The sequence below is a fragment of the Protopterus annectens genome, chromosome 13.part0 (genome assembly GCF_019279795.1).
Source record: "Protopterus annectens isolate FY-2018-M chromosome 13.part0, PAN1.0, whole genome shotgun sequence".
Classification (NCBI taxonomy): Eukaryota; Metazoa; Chordata; order Ceratodontiformes; family Protopteridae; genus Protopterus; species Protopterus annectens.
This window is the reverse complement of record NC_056747.1, coordinates 648409729-648429687: the sequence shown is the minus strand read 5'-3', so window position 1 is coordinate 648429687 and position 19959 is coordinate 648409729. Positions and strand designations below refer to the sequence as shown.

The 19959-nt window shown below is 38.6% G+C and overlaps 1 protein-coding gene across 1 annotated transcript in view; it reads left to right on the top strand.

The window, feature by feature from the left end:
• ITGAE (integrin subunit alpha E) overlaps positions 1-19959 on the top strand; it is a 1198231-nt gene that overhangs the window by 147152 nt on the left and 1031120 nt on the right. The window contains exon 2 of the mRNA XM_044054873.1: positions 7371-7488. Within this exon, the coding sequence (XP_043910808.1) occupies positions 7371-7488 (118 nt within the window). The remainder of the gene's footprint in view (positions 1-7370; positions 7489-19959) is intronic.

The window sequence follows — 19959 nt, the reverse complement described above, 5'->3', positions numbered from 1 at the left end:
GTCAGAACTGCTGCAAATATATCTGCTGCTAGGAATAAAATGGAGTTCCCAGCTAGGACTCTTTGTGTGTGTGTGTGTGTGTGTGTGTGTGTGTGTGTGTGTGTGTGTGTGTGTTTCATTGTGCATACATAACACTATGCATTATTGGTAATATTATGCACAATACGTTATTTGGATTAGGAAGACACATTTCTGAGAGAGCATATAGTGCAAACATATCAAAAGAGGTCAACCAAGATGACTATTTGCAAACCAAAAGCTACTTGATCAGTGAAAGACAACAATAGATGCACTTCATACAGAGAGCAACAGGAACATATGAAGGAAATTTCACAATATCTAAACAAAACATTCGGCAAAACATGGCCCCTATTGATTACCACATCAACGGCAACCCTCTAAGCACACAACCTTTGTTGAGACACCTGCGCACTCACATTCAACCATCATGTAGCGGCAGTGTTCAGAAAAGCCTTTTATGTTTTATGGCACAAGGTTTTTAAATGGTTACAAGTTATGTTTCCTGTAGAGTTTAATGTTAAAGTACTGCTTTCTCTCTCATTGGCTTTGAATGTTATTTTACTGTTTGGAAGTATCTGACAGTTAAACTTTGCATTTGTTACTGTAAGTGAGCAGACTTTGTGACACACTTAAAGTGAGGTCAGGAAACTGTACTGTGTAGTGTGCTGGGCGGGAAAATAAGAAGTTATGTACTCACCATAACGTTCCATCTGAGTAGGTGGATTCATTTGTCTGCAACCTGTGGGTCTTGGATCCAACTATTTATACAGCTATGGATCCAAGCTCTCACCCATAATCCGGTATCCCAACAGGAAAAGGCAGGAATAATACCACCAACTAACTCTTCTGAAGGCCAGAGAGAAGGAGGGGGGGATGGTTGCAGACAAATGAAGCCACCTACTCAGATGGAACGTTATGGTGAGTACATAACTTCTTAATCTGGAGTAGGGACTTAATTTGTCAGCAACCTGTGGGACAGAGTCCCCAGCTACCTGAATCTTGGGGCCATCATGGAAGGATGTTAGCCAAAGGATGCTCTCCAGTTTGTAGTGGTTAATAAAGGTATGAGATGAGGCCCAAGTGGCTGCTGAGCAAATATCATCCAAGGGGACTCTAGATCTGAATGCAGTAGAAGTAGATATGAACCCTTTGAGGTGCGGGCCTCCCAGAAGCCTCATAAGCTAGAAGGATACATTGGGAAATCCAGTGTAATAACCCAAACTGAATTTGGCAAAGGAAATGAACAGCTGATCAGATTGTCTGTGACCAGCAGTCCTATGAATATAGAAATGCAGCTGCCTGTGCAGCTTGTATTCTCCTTTATTTTGATAATTAGTTAAGTAAACAGGAAGGTTAATAGACTGATTGATATTGGTTTGTGTGGCCACCTTAGGCAGGAAGGATGATCCTGATGAAACCAAGTAAAAGAGCTTAAAGTTCCGAAACTCGTTTCGCAGAAGTGATGGTTACCAGGAATGCTGTTTTCCAAGACAGGTATTTAAGATCAGCTGAGGCAGCTGGTTCAAAGGGAGAAGCAGTCAAGGCCTGAAGAACTAGCAATAGGTCCCAGGGGGGTATGGCTTCTTTGATAGGGGGCCTGAGCAGAAAAGTACCCTTGAAGAAGGTTTTACATAGTTTAGCTGACATCAAAGGACCTGTCTCATGTCCTACATGGTAATGAGAGATGGCTGCCAATTGTACCTTGACTGTTTGCTGAAAAGGAAGTCCAAAATGTCCAGATTATGATGTTCTGCCCAGACGGAGAAGCACTTCCATTTACTGTGGTAAATCTTCCTGGTGGAAGGTTTATGCTCTGCCATCAAGATGGCTTTGACTGCTGAAGAGATACCAGGAGTCCTAATTAAGAGTGGAACTGGAGCAGCCAAGCTGTCAGCTTCAGGTTGTCCAGATTCGGGGTGGGATATCAGATCCGGGCTGGGATCCAGAATCCAGGGAGGATTCACCAAGTGAGACCACAGGTAAGGGAACCAAGTTTGTCGAGGCCAGAATGGGGCAATGAGGATCATTTTGCTCCCCAACCGAGAGGCTTTCTGTAACATTTTTAGCATCAGGGGTAGAGGAGGATAGGCATAAAGTAGACCAGGCAGCCAAGCATGCACTAGTATTTGAGGGAGAGGCAAAAAGATCGCAGCAGGGTTGCCCCCATTTTGCAAAAATCCACTTCACTACTCGGGAGTTGAGAGACCACTCATAAGGGGAAAGAATAGTGCGGCTGAGTTTGTCCGCCAGAATGTTGGACCGTTGGTGGAGATCACCCATTCCCACACTCTCATGGCCTCTCAGCAGAGAGGATAAGACCTGGTTCCCCCCTGTTTTTTGATATACCAGACAACTGACATGTTGTCTGTCTGTATCTCAATAGTTCCTACGGGAAGAAGGTTGTGAAGTGCTTGCAATGCCAACAGCACTGCCCTCATCTCCAGAACATTGATATGCAGGGAGGTCTCTGCCATGTGCCTTGGACTGTTCTGCCTGAGCAATGCCCCGGAGGTCTGGGGAATGAAGCCACCATAACAGGGCCCTCCTGCAAGCCTTGCTGATAGAGACAGGGTGATTGAGAGGAAGAAGCTGAAAGGGCCATTGTACTTGGAGGGTCCACTGTAGTACCCCCATGTTTATGGAAGGAGTGCTATTGCTGCTGTCATAGAGCCCAGTGCCTGTAAACTCAGATTCTGTAGTGAAGTCTATCACTTGTGTCGGAGAAAGTTGTCCATATTGATCGTGATGCTCTGGCTGAGCAGAGTAGATGCCTTGTTGGGGTGGTCAGGAGCCTATCACTGCTAAAACTTTGGTGAACACCCTGGGGGTCTGTCCATTAAAATCCTTGAGGTCTACTGAAATTTCTCCTTGGTTACCGACAAGTTCAAGAGGGAAAGGTCTAGAATTGGTCTCAGGTTCCCCCATCTTTTTTGGCACCAGAAAGAACCTGGAGTAAACTAGCAGCTGCTGGGTTTCTTGATTGGGTGGTACATCGGGGAGGTTCTTGAGTCTGGGAACATGTAACATAGGGATTTTGTAACCTCTGGATATAATCTGAAGCACCCAGTGATCTGATGTGATGGACTCCCATGCCACCAGATGCCTCGAGAAGCGCCCCCCAAATGCCTCCATAGTGGAGCAGTCGGGCAACCCTTCAGGACTGTTGTGTGGGCCAATCAGAGAAGGATTCTCTGGACCCAAAATTTCTCGGTGCACCTCTGCCTCTAGGGCGGCTTCCTCCCTGTCCTCCTCTGCCATGGAAGGACTGGTGAACCACATCTTCTTCTGTCCCTTTTGGTTCTCTGGACAAGTGTCTCACTAATGGTCTTGCCAAACAAAGCAGAACCATCAAACCACCACAGGCTGAGGAGATGAGCTCAAAATCCAGCTGACACACCCATATTGTCAGTTTGAAATCTAAGAAGTGAAGCTTTCTTACTTAGCATATGACATCATGCATTCTATGCATGCAGATCAGATTACATTACATCTAATGTGTATATGCAAGCCTAATTGTGAATGTCAAGTATCTGACTGGTTAATATAGCATAGTAGGCTTCTTTTACAAGAATTATGAGCTACACTGTCTGTAAACATACTAATGGTTCCCTTTTATATTAAGTGACTATATTTTGTGATCAAATATATACAGAAATGTTATTTTTTCTTGTAAACAATTATAGCCACTATTTCTAGTGAAATATACTGGAGTTTTTTTTATAAATAGATCTTTATAAATAACTTCCCTATGCAGTTAGCAAGTGTTTAGTATAAGCTTATACATTTACAGGAAATTCTTATGACTAATGGTAATAACTGTAAGTATACTCAAACACCATACTAAATCCTAGCAAATATATGTATGAATAATTTTGACTGAACTATAATTACTTTGCATTTAATATGTTGATATCCTTATTGTATCCTAGATATTATTCATATTTCATATGTCATGTTTTCAGTTATTATAAGTCATGTCTTATAGTATATTAGCACTTTATGACAGGGAAAGAGCTCAGTAATATCTATGACTTGTGATAACACAACAAACAAGTTATGACTTTCAGTATTACCCTATTACTATGATAGATATTTACAGCTATCTCTATCTTAATTTTTGTCTTTGAGTCATTCACTTTTAAGACCTGTTATCCATAGTAAGTTTTATACAAATAATGTTTTTTTACTAATTTTTGTCATTTTAACTGATGCTAGTTAATTATTATTGATTTTAGTCAGTTATTTAAACATCTGCTATTCCAAAAGTTTAGGAGTTAATTAAGGACAAATATGTCTTATGGAATATTTTTAAAAATCTAAGTTAACTATCTTTTGGGAGTGACACACACTCTCTATGTAACATCAAACAAGATGCAGTTCAAAAATATGTCACAAAACATCCAACAGACCAAACATGTCACCACCACTTCTTCAGACCATAACAGATAGATATATATATATATATATATATATATATATATATATATATATATATATATATACTCTCCAATTAGTTCAAATAGACCAATAACAAGCTTCAATGCATTTGACTTTCTTAAAGACATACAAACACTAAATTGCCATATTACAATATTCTATAAGTAAAATCACTTGAATGTTACTTCATTCATCACTACACAAGTTAAAGACAAGAAAATTTCCTTTCATAAAAGCTAAAAAAATACATAAAAATACTTCTAATAAAAATGCATGAAGAATATACCTAGCAGAAAAATATATATAGTGTTATATCAAAATACCATTTATTTCTCACACTGCTTACTGAAGCATAAAATAAACTACTTAAAAATTCCCTTTTCTTTAGAATCTGACAAAAAAATACATGGAGAGTGTATCTAACAGAGAAATATGTGGTGTTATCTCAAAAAAAAACATTAATTTCTCACACACTTACTGAAGCATGAAATAGAACTACTTAAAAAGTTTCCTATTCTTCAGAATGTGCTAACACCCAATTCTCATGAAGTTTTTATCTAGTGGGAGTTTGTCATGATTTATTCAGAGGGCAAGTAAATACAAATGCTAAATGATTCTTTGATTTGTTTTGCCATTTTGAAGTTTTTATTAGAACTAATACAGATGACATGCTTAGGTATTTTGGGTAATCATTTAGATTGTTGATAAAAAAAAAAAAAAAAAAAAAAGAAGCCGCAGTGATGCAGCCGTAGCGTTGTCGCCTCACAGCAAGAGGTTCTCCCGTTCGATTCTCGGCTGGAGGGCATTCTGTGTTAAGTCTCCATGTCTTCCCCGTGGTCGAGTGGCGTTCATAAGACATGTGTGAATGGGAGTGTCTTTGTTGAAGGTTGGGCATCGGGCTGGCACCTCGGCACCGTAAAAATCTACTGCCAATCATTAGCTGACTGGAGTTCCACTGTGGCGACCCCTAACCGGGAAAACTCATCCTTCAAAACCGTACCAAAAATTATAAACTGCATTTTTTGAATTCTATATAATAATATCAATGTTAAGAATGAATTATCATATCTATATAACACTTTGTCTATAAGACAGCTCCTAAAGATTCTTACTGGCAATACCTAACTAAAGGGTTTCAAGTATCATTATCAATGGAAGATAAAACAAACATTTTATTTTCAGTTAAACTATCTTCTTACTCACAATTCTGGAGGATTTTTCATTGGAAATTTCTACACAGATCTTTTCTGACACCTGAGAAACTCTCAAAAATGAGCCCTTTAAACAGCAAGTTAAGTTGGAGATGTCATCTGTCCACTAATGCTGACTGGTCTCATATTTTTTATGACTGTACTAATATTAAACCATATTGGAATGAGATTAACAAATTTCTTCAAGCTATCTATACTGATATATTTGTTTTGACAAAGTCTTTAATTTTATTGAATGTTGTTAATAGTAATAATATGAAGAAAGCTGAACTGTATTTGTTGTGGACAATGTTAGCAATAGCCAGAAAATGTATAACTAGAAGATGGAACTCGAATGTAGCACTCACAATGGAGGAATTCCTATCATCACTGAAGAAATGCATACTAATGGAGAAAAGAACTAGAGTTAAAAACTTTTCCTAAGTCACTGGCTAATTGTCGTGGAGGAAAGTTTTGAATTTGATTGATACCCTACAGATGGAATCAAACTCTTCCTAACTATCATAGTTTATATATTAATTTATTATTTAACTACACGTTTTTCTCTGAATCCTTTTTGTCAGGCTGAATGTAAATACTGTAAATAGTTATTGAATGTTATGAATGTATTAAATTATTGTGTTATTTCATCAAAATAAAAATCATTTGAGTAAAAAAAAAAGAAAAGCCTTTTACTTGGTTCATTTCATAAGTAAAGGGATTGCATCCAGAAAAAAGGAAGTTATTCCCTCTCTATACTCCTCCCTCAATAGACCAATAATGGAGTATAACACCCCATTTTGTATGTACCTCTACAAACTTCTGCACCAACTGGAAAGGCCACTGAAATACCTCACAAAGAGAATCCATGGCCTGCAACACCTGTCCTGTGTGGACAGGCTTAAATCACCATCTTGTACAGACTGCTTAGGGGTGATCTGTGTCTTACCTACAAGACAATCTCGGACACTGCCCTACTAGAGATGCTCCATATCCATACATCTAACTCCTCATGCATTACCCACTCAAAAGGCCTGAATCTAATATGCAACATCAACAAAACCTGCTGGAGAGACAGGTTTGTCTCCCAGAGGCTGCTTCGTCTTCAGAATAGATTTCCCATACATATCAAACAAATCATCTCGATGACCCTGTTCGAGCGTAACATTGATGAGTGGATGGGAAACCACAAATTTGTCTCAGTGAATCCACTTGTGTCCATCATTGACAGGGGTGACAGTTGCTGACTGAGGTTTCATTTTGGGGGATAAACTCTTGGCTAGGCTTGTAAGGGCCCCAGGGCCATTAGCTTAGTAACCTCCTATGATCCTGTGATGCAGAATATGGCATCTTTCAGTAAAGAGGGCATTTATATATGAAGTGATATAACAGAAGGCTAAAAGGAAGGTAACAAGGAAGCATTTTTCCTCAGTAAAGGTGGTTGTTTACTGAATAGAGTCCCAAATAAAGTGATAAGGATCAGAAGCACTGTGGATTCAAAAATGTATGAGACAGTTATAACTCCCTACTCTCTCAGTAGGAAAGAGAATATGAAAATTGCTTTCAGATAGGGTCTATGGATAGTAATGAAGGTAAGGATGATATAAAGAGTAAATTAAACCAGCTGTCATCATCTGCCACTAGTTTCTGATTTATTATTCTTGCTTATGAATTAGATGTACTCTCCTTTGAACTTATTTACTGTTTTTTTTGTTTTGACAGTATTAGATGAACTGAGAAGTTTCAACATTGACCTCAATAGAAAATGGATTATACCAGGAAAAAAGGAAGCATTTTTTGGGCACAAAGTTGTTCAGTACTCAAATAAAGAAGGCAATGGGTAAGAATATTTAAAAATATTCAGAATATTTAAGAGGACCTCATGATGTTGTGAAATTTTGTGCATGTGTGTGTGTGTGTGTGTGTGTGTGTGTGTGTGTGTGTGTGTGTGTGTGTGTGTGTGTGTGTGTGTAGTGCTAGATGTTTGTTAATTGTAATGGTAAGACATTCAGTTATATTGTTTAGCTCGTATAATATCCCTAGGTTAAAAAAGATTGTATGACTTATTAGAACTTATCCACATAATTGCTTATTTGATTGTGGTTACATTTTTTTATTTACATAAATGAAATATTGAGAGACAGCTGCATTCTTCTTAATGTACACTGTGTTTGATTTCCTTTTGTTTATTAAGATTCATACTATGTCTTTGTCATAAGCTTTTTAGCTATAGATAATTTGGGTCTATATTACGTTATTGAATACTCATGTATTTGAAAACATAATAGTCGACTCCTAATTGTTGAAAAAGTCAAACATCAAACTTTTCAATGGAGATCTCCGTACAGTGCGGAAATGGAAGTTTTCCATTGTCTGTACTGTATGGCGATCTCGGAGTTTGTATATTTAAGTAGTGGGGGTGTGGGGGTTACAGCATTTAAATGGTCTGTTTGGTTGGGTTTTAGTACTTTTTTGTTTGACATTTGACGGTTTCAACAATTAAGGGTTGACTATTATGTTTTCGAATACATGAGTATTTGATAACGTAATATAGACCCAGATAATTCACTTTCTTACAATGGTATTGTTAAAGAAGCATATGATCTTACATTATCCTACCTGTCTACTTCAATTGATGGGATATCACCATCTAGGCTGATCCTATTCAGCAAACAGATTTGTTCCAGGTACTCAAGCTCTGTCCCTACTCTGATCATGCACCTGTTCCCGCTAAGCCTACAGATCTTGTTTGCTACTTTAGTGATTGGGTGAATCTCTTAGTGTTCCAGAGATAAGTAAAATTCTTTATCAGAGAGCCTTTGTTTTCTACTGTTCTCATAGTTTGCTGCTTTTCTTACTTCCTATACTTCTGTTTTTTTTTTGTTTGTTTGTTTTTTACTGTTATCCTCCCAATCTCATGACTGGATGTTTTTGCATCCTACTCATTTTTTCAGCTCTTTCAAAATTGTAGTTGTTAGTTGTTCTTGCTCTTACATACTTTTTATATTTGCTATAGTTTTCTAGTTATAGTGCTGTTTTGCAAAAGTTGTTACCTTCTAGTTTGTTTGTTCTCCTGTTTGCACTTGATTTTTCCAGGTTTGTTCCACCCAGTGGCCTGCTGCTTCACTGATATGACTAAGGGTTTCAGAAAATGTGCCCAGTGTGGATACAAAATTTTACCCCAGGATAACCAAGAGTTATATGTGGCATGCTCTTGTGATGTTTGTAAACCCCTGCTCCTATCAGAAGTGAATGAATACATTGTTTTTGAAGGGTCTATCTTCTTCTTCTTTCTCTTCCTGTGCCTCTCCCTCCTTTCTTTCCTCCTCTTCCTTTTCTCAGGGAAAAGAGAAAGGCAAGGAAAAAGAGGGGAGTGGAAGACATTCCACCTCCTAGCTTTTCCTCCTTCAAAAATGCCCCAGTCTGATCCTGTCCAGGAGGCCTTGACAGCAGTAACCTTGGAACCACCTTTGTCTTCAGTACTGGGCAGTTTCCTAACCAAGATAATTCTTATACTAGACCACTCTCACAAACTGATAATCAGCAGCTGTTCTTCCGAGAGCAAGTTTTCTACATTACTCGACTCCTGCTCTCTGTCTGTCTCTTTCTTTAGGTCTTCTAGGTCTATGCACAGATCCTCTGACTTTGATTGGGACGAGATAACGACAGTCTTCATTAAGGCTCATATTGAAATGAGTATCATCCCATTTCCTTATGTTTGTATGGCAGAGTGGGTTGGTCCTAGGTCTCCTTTCAGAGAAGCTCCTTTCCCAGTACAAACATTGGCACTGGAGGTATTGGTGTCATTGTCTCTTCTTTGGTGCATTCGCCTTCAGCACTTGTGGGATCAGACCTCTTGGTGCTGACAAAGCAGCATCTATTGTTGGAGCCTACTTTTAGAAGAAACCCAGGAAGAAAAGTTCTAATAATGTTACAGTAATGAATGCTAACACAAATAAAAATACAGTTTGCTAAAATTTATACAATGGTAATGCTGAGACAGAGACAGATTACTAAAATTCACATGACAGATAATGAAACAATATTAAACAGAAAATAATATAAATAGATTGTTACTGACATTGGAGTGTGTACAGGGAAAATCCTTTGAACTCTTACAATGTTAGGAAAGTGTTGATGAAGTCGGGGTAATAGTAGATGGAGTAGGGTGTAGAAAAGGTATGCAGGATGTCAGCCTGGTGAAGTGCAGAAGAAGAGCCAAGGACCTGCCAGAAAATAGTTTAATGTAGATTTGAAAATAAGGAAATAAGCCTGGGACCTCACTATTTAAGGAATAAAATTCTTGGATTTTCCTACCGTGTATGAGAACAGGTTTCACCAAGCTGCTTTTTGCAGTTTGTGGCTTGTTAGGAGGTTCTTATCATTATTTGTGGAGCTTTTCTCCCTGGGCCTCCACTGAAAAAGGACCAATGTCTAGTCGGACTTTCCCGGTATACAAATGTAAAATAAAATAAATAAATTAGGTCACAGTGATCAGTCTGAGAGGTAGTTAAGGAGTATGGTTTCCAGGGCTGAACAGGCAGGGAGAAGCTGCAGTATTTTTTGAGCAGTGGGAAACTGGTCATCTGCCAGATGATGAGGTAGTTCTAACCAGTTTAAAGTCCTGAGCGCAGAGTAGTGATGGGTTCAAAAAAGTGTATTGGCAGCAAATTTTGTAAATTTTTTATAGCATTGTTCTATCTTTGTTTTTTGTAAGGTCTGAAGGTTTGTGAGAACTGGTGCTTTATAGAAGAGGGGAGGTGGTAGGAAGTGGTTAGCAGGGGCGGCCCATGCTATTGGACTGCAGCCCCCCCCAGCTGTAAAACATAAAGAAATTAAAAGAAAATGAAAGAAAATAAAATAAAAAAAAAATTCAAAATTTGCACATGCGCACTAGTCCAGACTGCTGCTGAGACAGTCTGGAGCATGCGCAGACTGTTTCAGCAGCAGTCCGGACTGGGAAACAAGTCAGAGCAAGATCCCAGAAGTCTATGCAGTACAACTGCAATAGACTGTCTGGGAAACTTGCTGGGAAACCTCATCGGAGTCGGACTGCAAGATCAGCAGTATGGAGTTTGCTGCAGTCTCATCGGGAAGATCTCACGATTTGGAGCTGGACGGGCAGGGTTAAATAAAATTGACAGGCATTTGAATTTCAGTCTTCAGGTTTCTGAATGTCTAATTCCTTACATACTTGATGGTGCAGTGGTAGCATTGTTGCCTCACAGCTATAGGTTTTCTGGTTTGATTCTTGGCTGGGGTGCCTTCTGTGTGGAGTCTGCATCTTATCCCTGTGTTTGTGTGGATTTGCTCTGGTGTCCTGACATTTTACAAAGACATGTGTCTGCAGTATTTCTCCCTGGGCCTCTGCTGAAAATTGTTTTTGTTCCGTCAGAAGTAAAATTGACAGGCATTTGAATTTCAGACTTCATATTCTTCAGAAAATATATAGTAACACAAGTTTATAAGATGAATATTTGAAATTTGTCCTTATTTTTGGGACTGTGTTACCCCATGATTGGCTTTGTCCAGGTTTTTTGTGCTAAGGTTGACAGCGATGGCAAGAACTGAATTCACTGAATTTGTTTGAGGGCTGTATTCCCTCATTACTGGGTTTGTCCAGGTGTTTTGTGCTAAGAGGTTGACAGCTATGGTGAGAACCGAATTCATTAAATGATAGCCATTTAAGTTTCAGTCTTCAGCTCTTTCACAAAGCAGCTGATATGGCATAGTGGTATGTTGCTCTGACTGTTTTGCACAGGGACCTTGGCAGTAAAATGTATGGTGGTAACATAGCATTTTTCTTTCACAAAGCAGGTGATTTGGCATAGTGGTATGTTGCTCTGACTGTTTTGCACAGGGACATTGGTAGTAAAATGTATGGTGTAACACAGCATTTTTCTTTCACAAAGCAGCTGATTTGGCATAGCGGTATGTTGCTCTGACTCTTTTGCACAGGGACCTTGGCAGTAAAATGTATGGTGGTAACACAGCATTTTATTCTAGCAACTTTCCAAGATTATACAAGCAATGTTTAATGTGTCCCTGGTTTTTGGGCTTTTGACCCCCCCCCAATAAATTTGGCTTTTTCCAGATTTCTTGTGCTGCGAAGTTGAGATGCAGTTGAGTATTGAATAGATTTTACAAGGAGCTGAGAGTTGCAGGGGAAGAGATGTTTAGTGCTGCTTATGCTGTCAGCTTGCATTGTTAATAGCACAATAGGTTGTGTACTTGCTTTTGATGCAGAAGGTTGTTGGTTCTACTCACACAAGTGGTGAATGCTGCCATACTGAAAAAGTTAAGATACTAACTATGAGCCTGTTATCAGTTTGCCATCCATTTCCTATTGCAATATTACTGCTTATCATTTTTAATGTAATATAGGCAGTTTATTCCTTAGGGTCATCAGACACTTTATTTTTCGATGAAACCATGAAATATAAAGGTGTTTGCTAGCAGCAACCTCTTCATTAGTTACAGATTTATTTAATGTGGAATTATTTAGATGACTTTTTTACTTCTTCAGAGATTGTGCATATTTACTGATAATGGTGGACTGTAGAATTGTGTATATTTACTGTTAATGGTGGACTGTAGAATTGTGCATATTTACTGATAATGGTGGACTGTAGAACTGTTCATATTTACTGATAATGGTGGACTGTAGAATTATGCATATTTACTGATAATGGTGGACTGTAGAAGTTTGAGTAGACTTTTATGATGGAAATGTTCTGAACTGGGCAGTTTTGTAATTATGGGTGCATGCATTTTGTTTCATTGTTTACTGGAAAGATGTTCTGAATTGGGCAGTTTTGTCATTATTGGTGCATGCGTTTTGTTTCATAGTTTACTGGAAAAATGTTCAAAACAATAGGAAGGTGTATCAAAGAGCACATGTATGTTTCACATGCAAGGGGCCTATGATTTGAAAACACCCCAGAATTAATCTTTATCTGCCACTGGTAAAATGTATTTTCTTTGAATGTGGGTTTCAGTGCTGTTTCAATGAATGTGAGTTTCAAGGGCAGAGAAGTTTTAATGCTAAGTTTGTTTAGCAGATGTCTTGGTGTTTGTGCTGTAAAATGCAAAATAAAACTTTCAAATGAAGTCCAAATCATCATAGAAGTAAACCGGTATGCACATTAGTGTTTATGGTAAATGGAGTGAAATAGCCAAGTAATGGATCATTGGAATGGCTGCAGGGGGAGGCTCCATTCGACCATGATTTTGTGAGGGGGAAGGGCGGCAAACATAAAGACAGCCCCAGCTGAACTATACCTCCCAACTGTCCAGATTTTCAAAGAATGAATAGATTTTTGCTTCTTATTTTTGGTTTGTTCCTCATAAAATGTATGGTTATCTGGCAAATCATTTAGGAATTAAGTAACTAAATAATAACACACTAGTTTCAGACTTCATAACCTTCAGAAAAATGCATGCTAAAGTAAGACATGTTGTTCTATCAACTGTCTCAGTTTATACAAGAGCAATTTTTAGTACTGTTTATATGTTCCCCCAATATATTTGGCCTTGTCCAGATTTATTGCATTAACAGGTTGAGAGGTACATGCAAATAAATTGCTTTATAGAATTAGGAATAGCCAAACCTCTCAACTGTCCCTGATTTTGGCTCAAAATGTTACTCTTCCCCCTAATAATCCTTCCGCAAAATAGCAATTTTGGAAGAAAACATGGAGGGTTTACACTTAAGAAATAACTGTAATAATCAGAGTTATAGATTACTTTTATTTCAGAAATGCATGTAGATTTTTTTATTTTGTCAGCTGGTCAAGTTAGCAGTACTAATATTAAAGTGTCCCTTCTTTGACAGGTTCCAAGCTGTATTGTGTGGCGCTATTATATTTTTACATCACATTTTTGGTCCATTTTTCATAAAATTGTGTTTTTTTGGCAAATTAGTGACAAATCATTAAAGACTGAAGTTAGAAAATAATGACAGACATTTGAGTTTCAGATTTCATACCATTCAGAAAATTCATACTAATGCAAGACCTATTCTATTATCTTTCTAAGTTTATAAGAGCAATATTTAAAAATTGTCCTTATTTTTGGGCCTTTGTCCCACTTCTTTGTATGGCTTTGTCCAGATTTCTTGCTCTGAGGTTGAAAGGTATGACAAATGTGTCAGGGCCATCACAGTCAGCCAGAGACATTTCAAATTGTGACATACTTCTTGCACCCCACTCCCCCATGTAGTGACTCTGGATGTGTTGAAGCAAGGCAAGGAGTAGTTATGCAGTGTAAATGTGCAGAGTATCCCCCCATCCAAGGTAGACACAAGTACTAGAGTGGCTTTTCATCTGTCCTTGATTTTTGCAGAATGGTCTGGTTTCTGTCATATTTTTTGTACTGTTGATTTATGCTTATTACTCAAAGTGCCTGTTGCTCTGTGTTTAAGTAGCAATAATTTAATGACCATCAGGTAAGCTTGTCTAAGATCGTAAGATGCAAGTAAGCTTTAATAAGCATACTGTTAAAGAATTGCCAACATTGAAAGCCTTTCTGTTGTTGCCATGTAGAGAATACTTAACAAGATAATGTATAAGCCTTGGGTATTGAAATGCATATGACAGTATTTGTAATAAAGGACATATTACATTATTTTAAGAAGCTCATTACACTTGGAGACTTCCAGTCATCTCTGCAGGTTTTACCCGTAAACTAAACAGAATGCCAATCGTGTGGTCCATAACCTGTACAGTAATCCTTTTAAGCAATGTATCTTGAGCTTATTTCTTGTTTGCTTTTCATTTTTTACTTTGATCATGTTTTCCCCATGAAACAAGTAGATAGTTGTCAGGCAGCAGGTCTTTTTTTGGATAAGAAACATTTTTACAAGAGGGGGCATCAGACATTTCTACTTTCAGCATGTTACTTGGTACTTTAATAAAGCTGAATATAAATTATAATTAGAACTGCAGTGCAAGAAGTGGTTTGAGTTGAGTGCTACTTGATTTTGACTGGCATTCCATTAATGTATTTAAAAACTAATTTATTTGTTCATGCCTCACAACCTTTTTGTTTCCATCTAGATATGAAGTAAGCTGTCATGCAGCCAATGCATTGAAATATTTTTATTCTTCTAAACTTCATTTTGTCTTGTTTGAACTCTCATAATGATGGTTTGGCACCCAGGGCAGTGTATTTAGTTAGTTGTTGTGGTTTTCAGTATAGCTCCTCCCCTTTCTAGTTGGTCACACCCCTTCCCATTGACCCCACCCATTCAGCTGTCTCCTGCAGCCCCCCTTTGATTTGAAGTCACCAGCCGCCACTGGTGGTCAGAGATATTTTAAGCTGCATCAGGTAGGAACTTTTTGTTTGTATAAAACATTCCTAGTTTTTGGTGTGTTTTATAATACAAACATAAATTACTGTATGGGCATCTAGGATTATAGGTAAACTATGTTTTTCAATCTATATATTATAGTAGCTCTTATATAAGTTCATTTTAGTAGTTTAGATGTGCTGGACTGCACACTTAGCAGGGATTTATAAGACTGATATGAGATAACTGAATGTTCCTTCCCGCCATCAGGGACACCATAAGTCTTTGGGTGCTTTGGATGACTCCCCACCACAGTAACCACAAAAACATACATGTAAAAGGAAATACTCCCCACAGAAACTCTCATAGAAGATATGCATCTCCATGAAGGGGAAAGTTCTACACAGTCTTTTCCTGAAGACACCAGATTGGTGAAATCTGAAAGTAGTGAGCAACAAGGATTTCTTGTCGAGCAAAATTTGCCAAAATGAACTCTTTGCATCTAAGACAGAAAAAAACTGTGGCATTTGGCATTAGAGCAGCGACTTCCTCAACTGTATGCATTGGATGATGAGGTTTTTTTAGTGCGTTGTTCAAATCTCGTGGATCAGTACATATTCTGATGTCATCTGATCTTTTATTATGAGGTACCACCATAGAAGATACCCACTCATCTGGTTCTGTGACTGGACAAATCACAGCTTGTTGCACCATTTTGTCTATTTCGGCTTTAACTCTGGTCTGCATAGCTATTGGAACTTTCTGGCTGGCCTGATTACTGGACTGACATCTGGGTCTAACTTCATGGAGTACACAACTGGAAGCTTGCCTAGTTTGTCTTCAAAAAGATCAGCACGGGCAGAAAATAGACTGGGTAAAATTAGAGTAGTGGTCTTGTAAGCTAACATGGTGGACTTTCTTGTTAAATGAAAGCAGTCCCAGTTTCAAAGTGCCTCTGAGGCCCAATAATGACTGGACATGCCTCTTGATCACAAAAAATAAATTGTAGCTTTGTCAGCATAGTAACATTAAAGCTTTACTGAGCCTTCTATTTGAATCTCTTCACCACCATAAGCAACAAGCTTTGCACACCTTGCCAAATCAAGCCTTTCACCAGTACATACTCTAGCAAATGTTTCTGAAAACATAACATTGCACTTTGAGCCTGTATCAACTTTGAGCTCTGTGGGTTTGGCATTTATCCGAACAGTAAAAAATAGTCTTGGCCCATAAATCAACTGCATTGACTGTCTCATAAACAATGACACACCAACAGCATAAAAAGAATGAGACTCTGGATCATGGGTTTCTAATTGAGCAACTCATTTCTTAAAATGTTCCCTTTTAGTAAAAGAATGTGTGGCCTTTGATTTACAAAATATTTTGAAATTATTCCATTTATTACATTTGTGACATTGTTGACCAAAAGCTAAGCATTTCTCTCTTTTATATCCATGACTGCTACTACAGCTACGACAGTTGGTAATGAAATCAAGTGTTGGTTCTTGCTTTCAGTTTATTGACCCACTTGTATGCTTCACTGAGGCTGTGTGAACTCTGGAACTTGCTAGAAAGCTCTGGAGTTTACCTGTGAGTGTTGCAGGGGCTACAGTTGCTGCCATGTGCTTGGGCCTGTTTCTTTTAACCACATGCTGCATACTATCAATGTGAGCTTTAGTTACTGGAAACATGCCTCTCTCATTTGTAAGCATATTCATGTCATGTGCTTTTCTGTGAGCTCATATATCTGACAAATCTCAATGACCTTATTCAAAGTTAAATCACTGGCACAAATCAAAATCCTTCTCACAGCATCATCTTTATTAGCACACACAAGTCCGTCCTTTATCAACTCATCCCTTAAACCATCAAATCTGCATGTTTTAGCCTTATTTCTCAAGTTGGTTATATATGCTGCAAAAGTTTCACCTGGCTTTTGATCCATCATGCAAAATAAGTTCTCCATTGTAATGTTGGTCTGGGGTTGCACATTCCTCTAAATTTACATTTTAAGCACTCAGGGTCCTCCCTTGACTCAGGCGGTACAACAGAATGATGGTTTTCCTCCTCTCCAGCACAGATAGCAGGTGCATACACAAATGAACATTCCCTTTCACTGTCTTCTGACCTAGCTAAATTAAGTAGAATAAATGCCTTTGTACAGTCATCTTTATCAGAAAATGCAGCCTGTATGAAAATGTCGTACTCTTGCTCAGACACTCTCCAGTTCTCTTCAATATTATTATCAAACATTAATGGACAAGGTTTTCAAACTGCGGTGGTGGTGCTGCGGTAGCGTTGTCACCTCACAGTTAGACGTTGCACGTTCGATTCTCAGTTAGAACGTCTTCTGTGTGTCGACATGCGTGAATGGGCATTCCTTTGTTGAAGGTTGTGCATTAGGCCCGGCAAGCCAGCACGTAAAAATCTACTGCCAATCATTAGCAGACCGGAGTTCCGCTGTGGCGACCCCTAACCGGGAAAAGCCGAAAGACAGTTTAGTTAGTGGACAAGGTTTTCGAACTCCCTCAGCATTGCCAATAAAGAATGCACAATCACACAATATATGGCCCTTGTAATTATATATAATTAAGTTGCCTCTCTGCAGCTTGCAGTAATGCAGAAATGCACAATAAACTCTTTAAAACACTGTACTTTCTGAAATATGCTCTAAAATGGCTGTATTTTGCAAAATAACTTTACTGTAACACAGCACAAACATGCAAGCACTTCATACACCTCTGATAACTCGTATAGCCTCAGTTAATATGAAAAATACATGCTTTGCAGAAAATGTGGTCATTTCTCTTTATTATATTTGTTTTATGCAATTTGGACTTTATTTCAAAAATTTTCCGCAATAATTCGAATACTTCTAGCAATAGTGGACATTTTGACTTATTTTAATATTGGTTAGAGTGTTCTGTATGCTTCGTTTCATATTTTGCAAATAAAAAATAGTTTGAACAAGTTTAACATTAGAAATTCATTTCTGATCTGTTTTGCGAATTATACATGCAGCAAGGGATGGTTTACTTCTGTATATACCACCAACTATAGCAAGATGCCTCTCGAATTCAAAGTAGAGAAACTGGAGTTCTTTCTGGCCATTAGATATCCCACTTCTGATGCCATGTTGCTTGGGCCATTGTACATTGAAGAAGAAGCAGGTGGAGTAGTTCATTTAAGATGATTTATTATATAGAAACACATCAGGATGGATAGCAGCATCAGTAAATATAAACAAACTGATTGACAGACCAAGCTTACGTACATATATGCTTACAACTCAATGGCTTACTAAAAATGGCCATCAAACTTGCATGTGCTCAGTATTTATACACTTGTGCAAGGTCTTAGGTTCTTAAAGAGATATACACACATTGATCTACACTCTCCATGAAGCTATTACAGAATGCTGCTGATAGAGTGGTTACAGTAGCAGGCATAGACTTAACCATTAGACTTCATATCTGGCTCTGCTAATGTGACTTTGTGGACAACTTCAAGATGTCCTTTTTCAGTGCCCCTTATGGTTGGTCCTCCCTGTTTATGCTAAAATCAAACTTCAGCTCCTGAATAACAAGCAAGCAGGAAGTAAGTTGTCTGCCTTGGAAGTGCACTTTGAGATCTGCCAAAGGTCCTTTTCTAGGAACCCAAAGGGATCCAAAGCCCTCTGGTTTAAAAAGAAATCCTATGCTTTCCTTGTAACTTCTCTTCAGACAGATGCAGCAGAAGAGGCCCATTTAACAGATGCCATCCCAAAGGCAGAAGGGGCAACAAAACCAGGATTTCACAAATCCATCCCTTGGTAAACAACCTCAGGATCCCTGAAGAGTTGTCCGACTGCTCATCTCAGGAGGCAATTGAGGGCAGACTGTCTCTTCACCTAGACTTATAGGTGGCCATCACATGGGACAACTGGAGGAAGAATATATTATAGAGAAGATATGTTATTCTCTTCTTGACAATCCCGAAAATGTTGTCCCTGCCCATATGTACCACCCCAGCTGGAAAGGGAAGTGTGAAGGAGATTACACTCGTCTTCAAAAAATTAGCAATCCAAGAGGTCCCACTAAAACAGAGAGAGAGTGAGAGAAAGAGTCCAGCATCTATTTCAAATTCATTTTCATTCCTAAGAAGTAAAAAGACCTCAGACCAGTTCTAGACTCAAGGGGCCTAAACAAGTTTGTAATATGACAACAGTTCTGTGTAATCTTGACACAAGCCATTCTTCCCTGACTACAGGAAGGTGACTGGATGTGCTCTATCGACCTTCAGGATGCTTACCACCAGATAAAAATAACTAAAGTGTCCAAAAAGTACCTTTACTTCTTGCTAGGAGCCAATCTTTATCGATTCTGAGCTTTGCCCTTTGGTCTCACCACAGTCCCCTGGTGTTTATCAAAGTGCATGTTGGCCACTGGAGCCCACATGTGAATGAAAGAGATTTGCATATTCCCATACCTGAATGATTGGCTCCTGGCAACCACAACAAAGGAGTCCCTCATTTAAGCCAAATATTGTTTGCTTCGCTTATGTCTGTCCTTAAGTATTTTGGACAGCACAGAAAAGTCTCAGCTAGAATAATTTCAAAGCTTGATTTTTCTAGGATGACACCTGGATGCAAAATTGTGCATTGTCAAACTTACAGAAGAAAGACTTGTCACATTGTTAACTATAATCACAAGACTTTACCTCACATGGAATTCACCAGCTTCTCTCATCTTAATGGTCCTCAGTCTGATGGTGGCTCCCATTCTGCTAATGCCTCACGTGGGGTAATACATAAGGGTGGTACAGTGGACCTTAAGTCTGCAATGGTCACAAGCACTAGATTCTGTGAGCAGTCTGATATGAGTGTCCTCCATTTGTAGACAGCATCTTTCCATTCCAAAGCTTATGGTGACCAGAGATGCCTCCCTGGGGTTGGTCGCATTTCAAAGGGAGACAGGTGCAGGATATGTGGAACAACAAACAAGCAAATCTTCACATCAATAACCTGATATACCTCCTATTTTT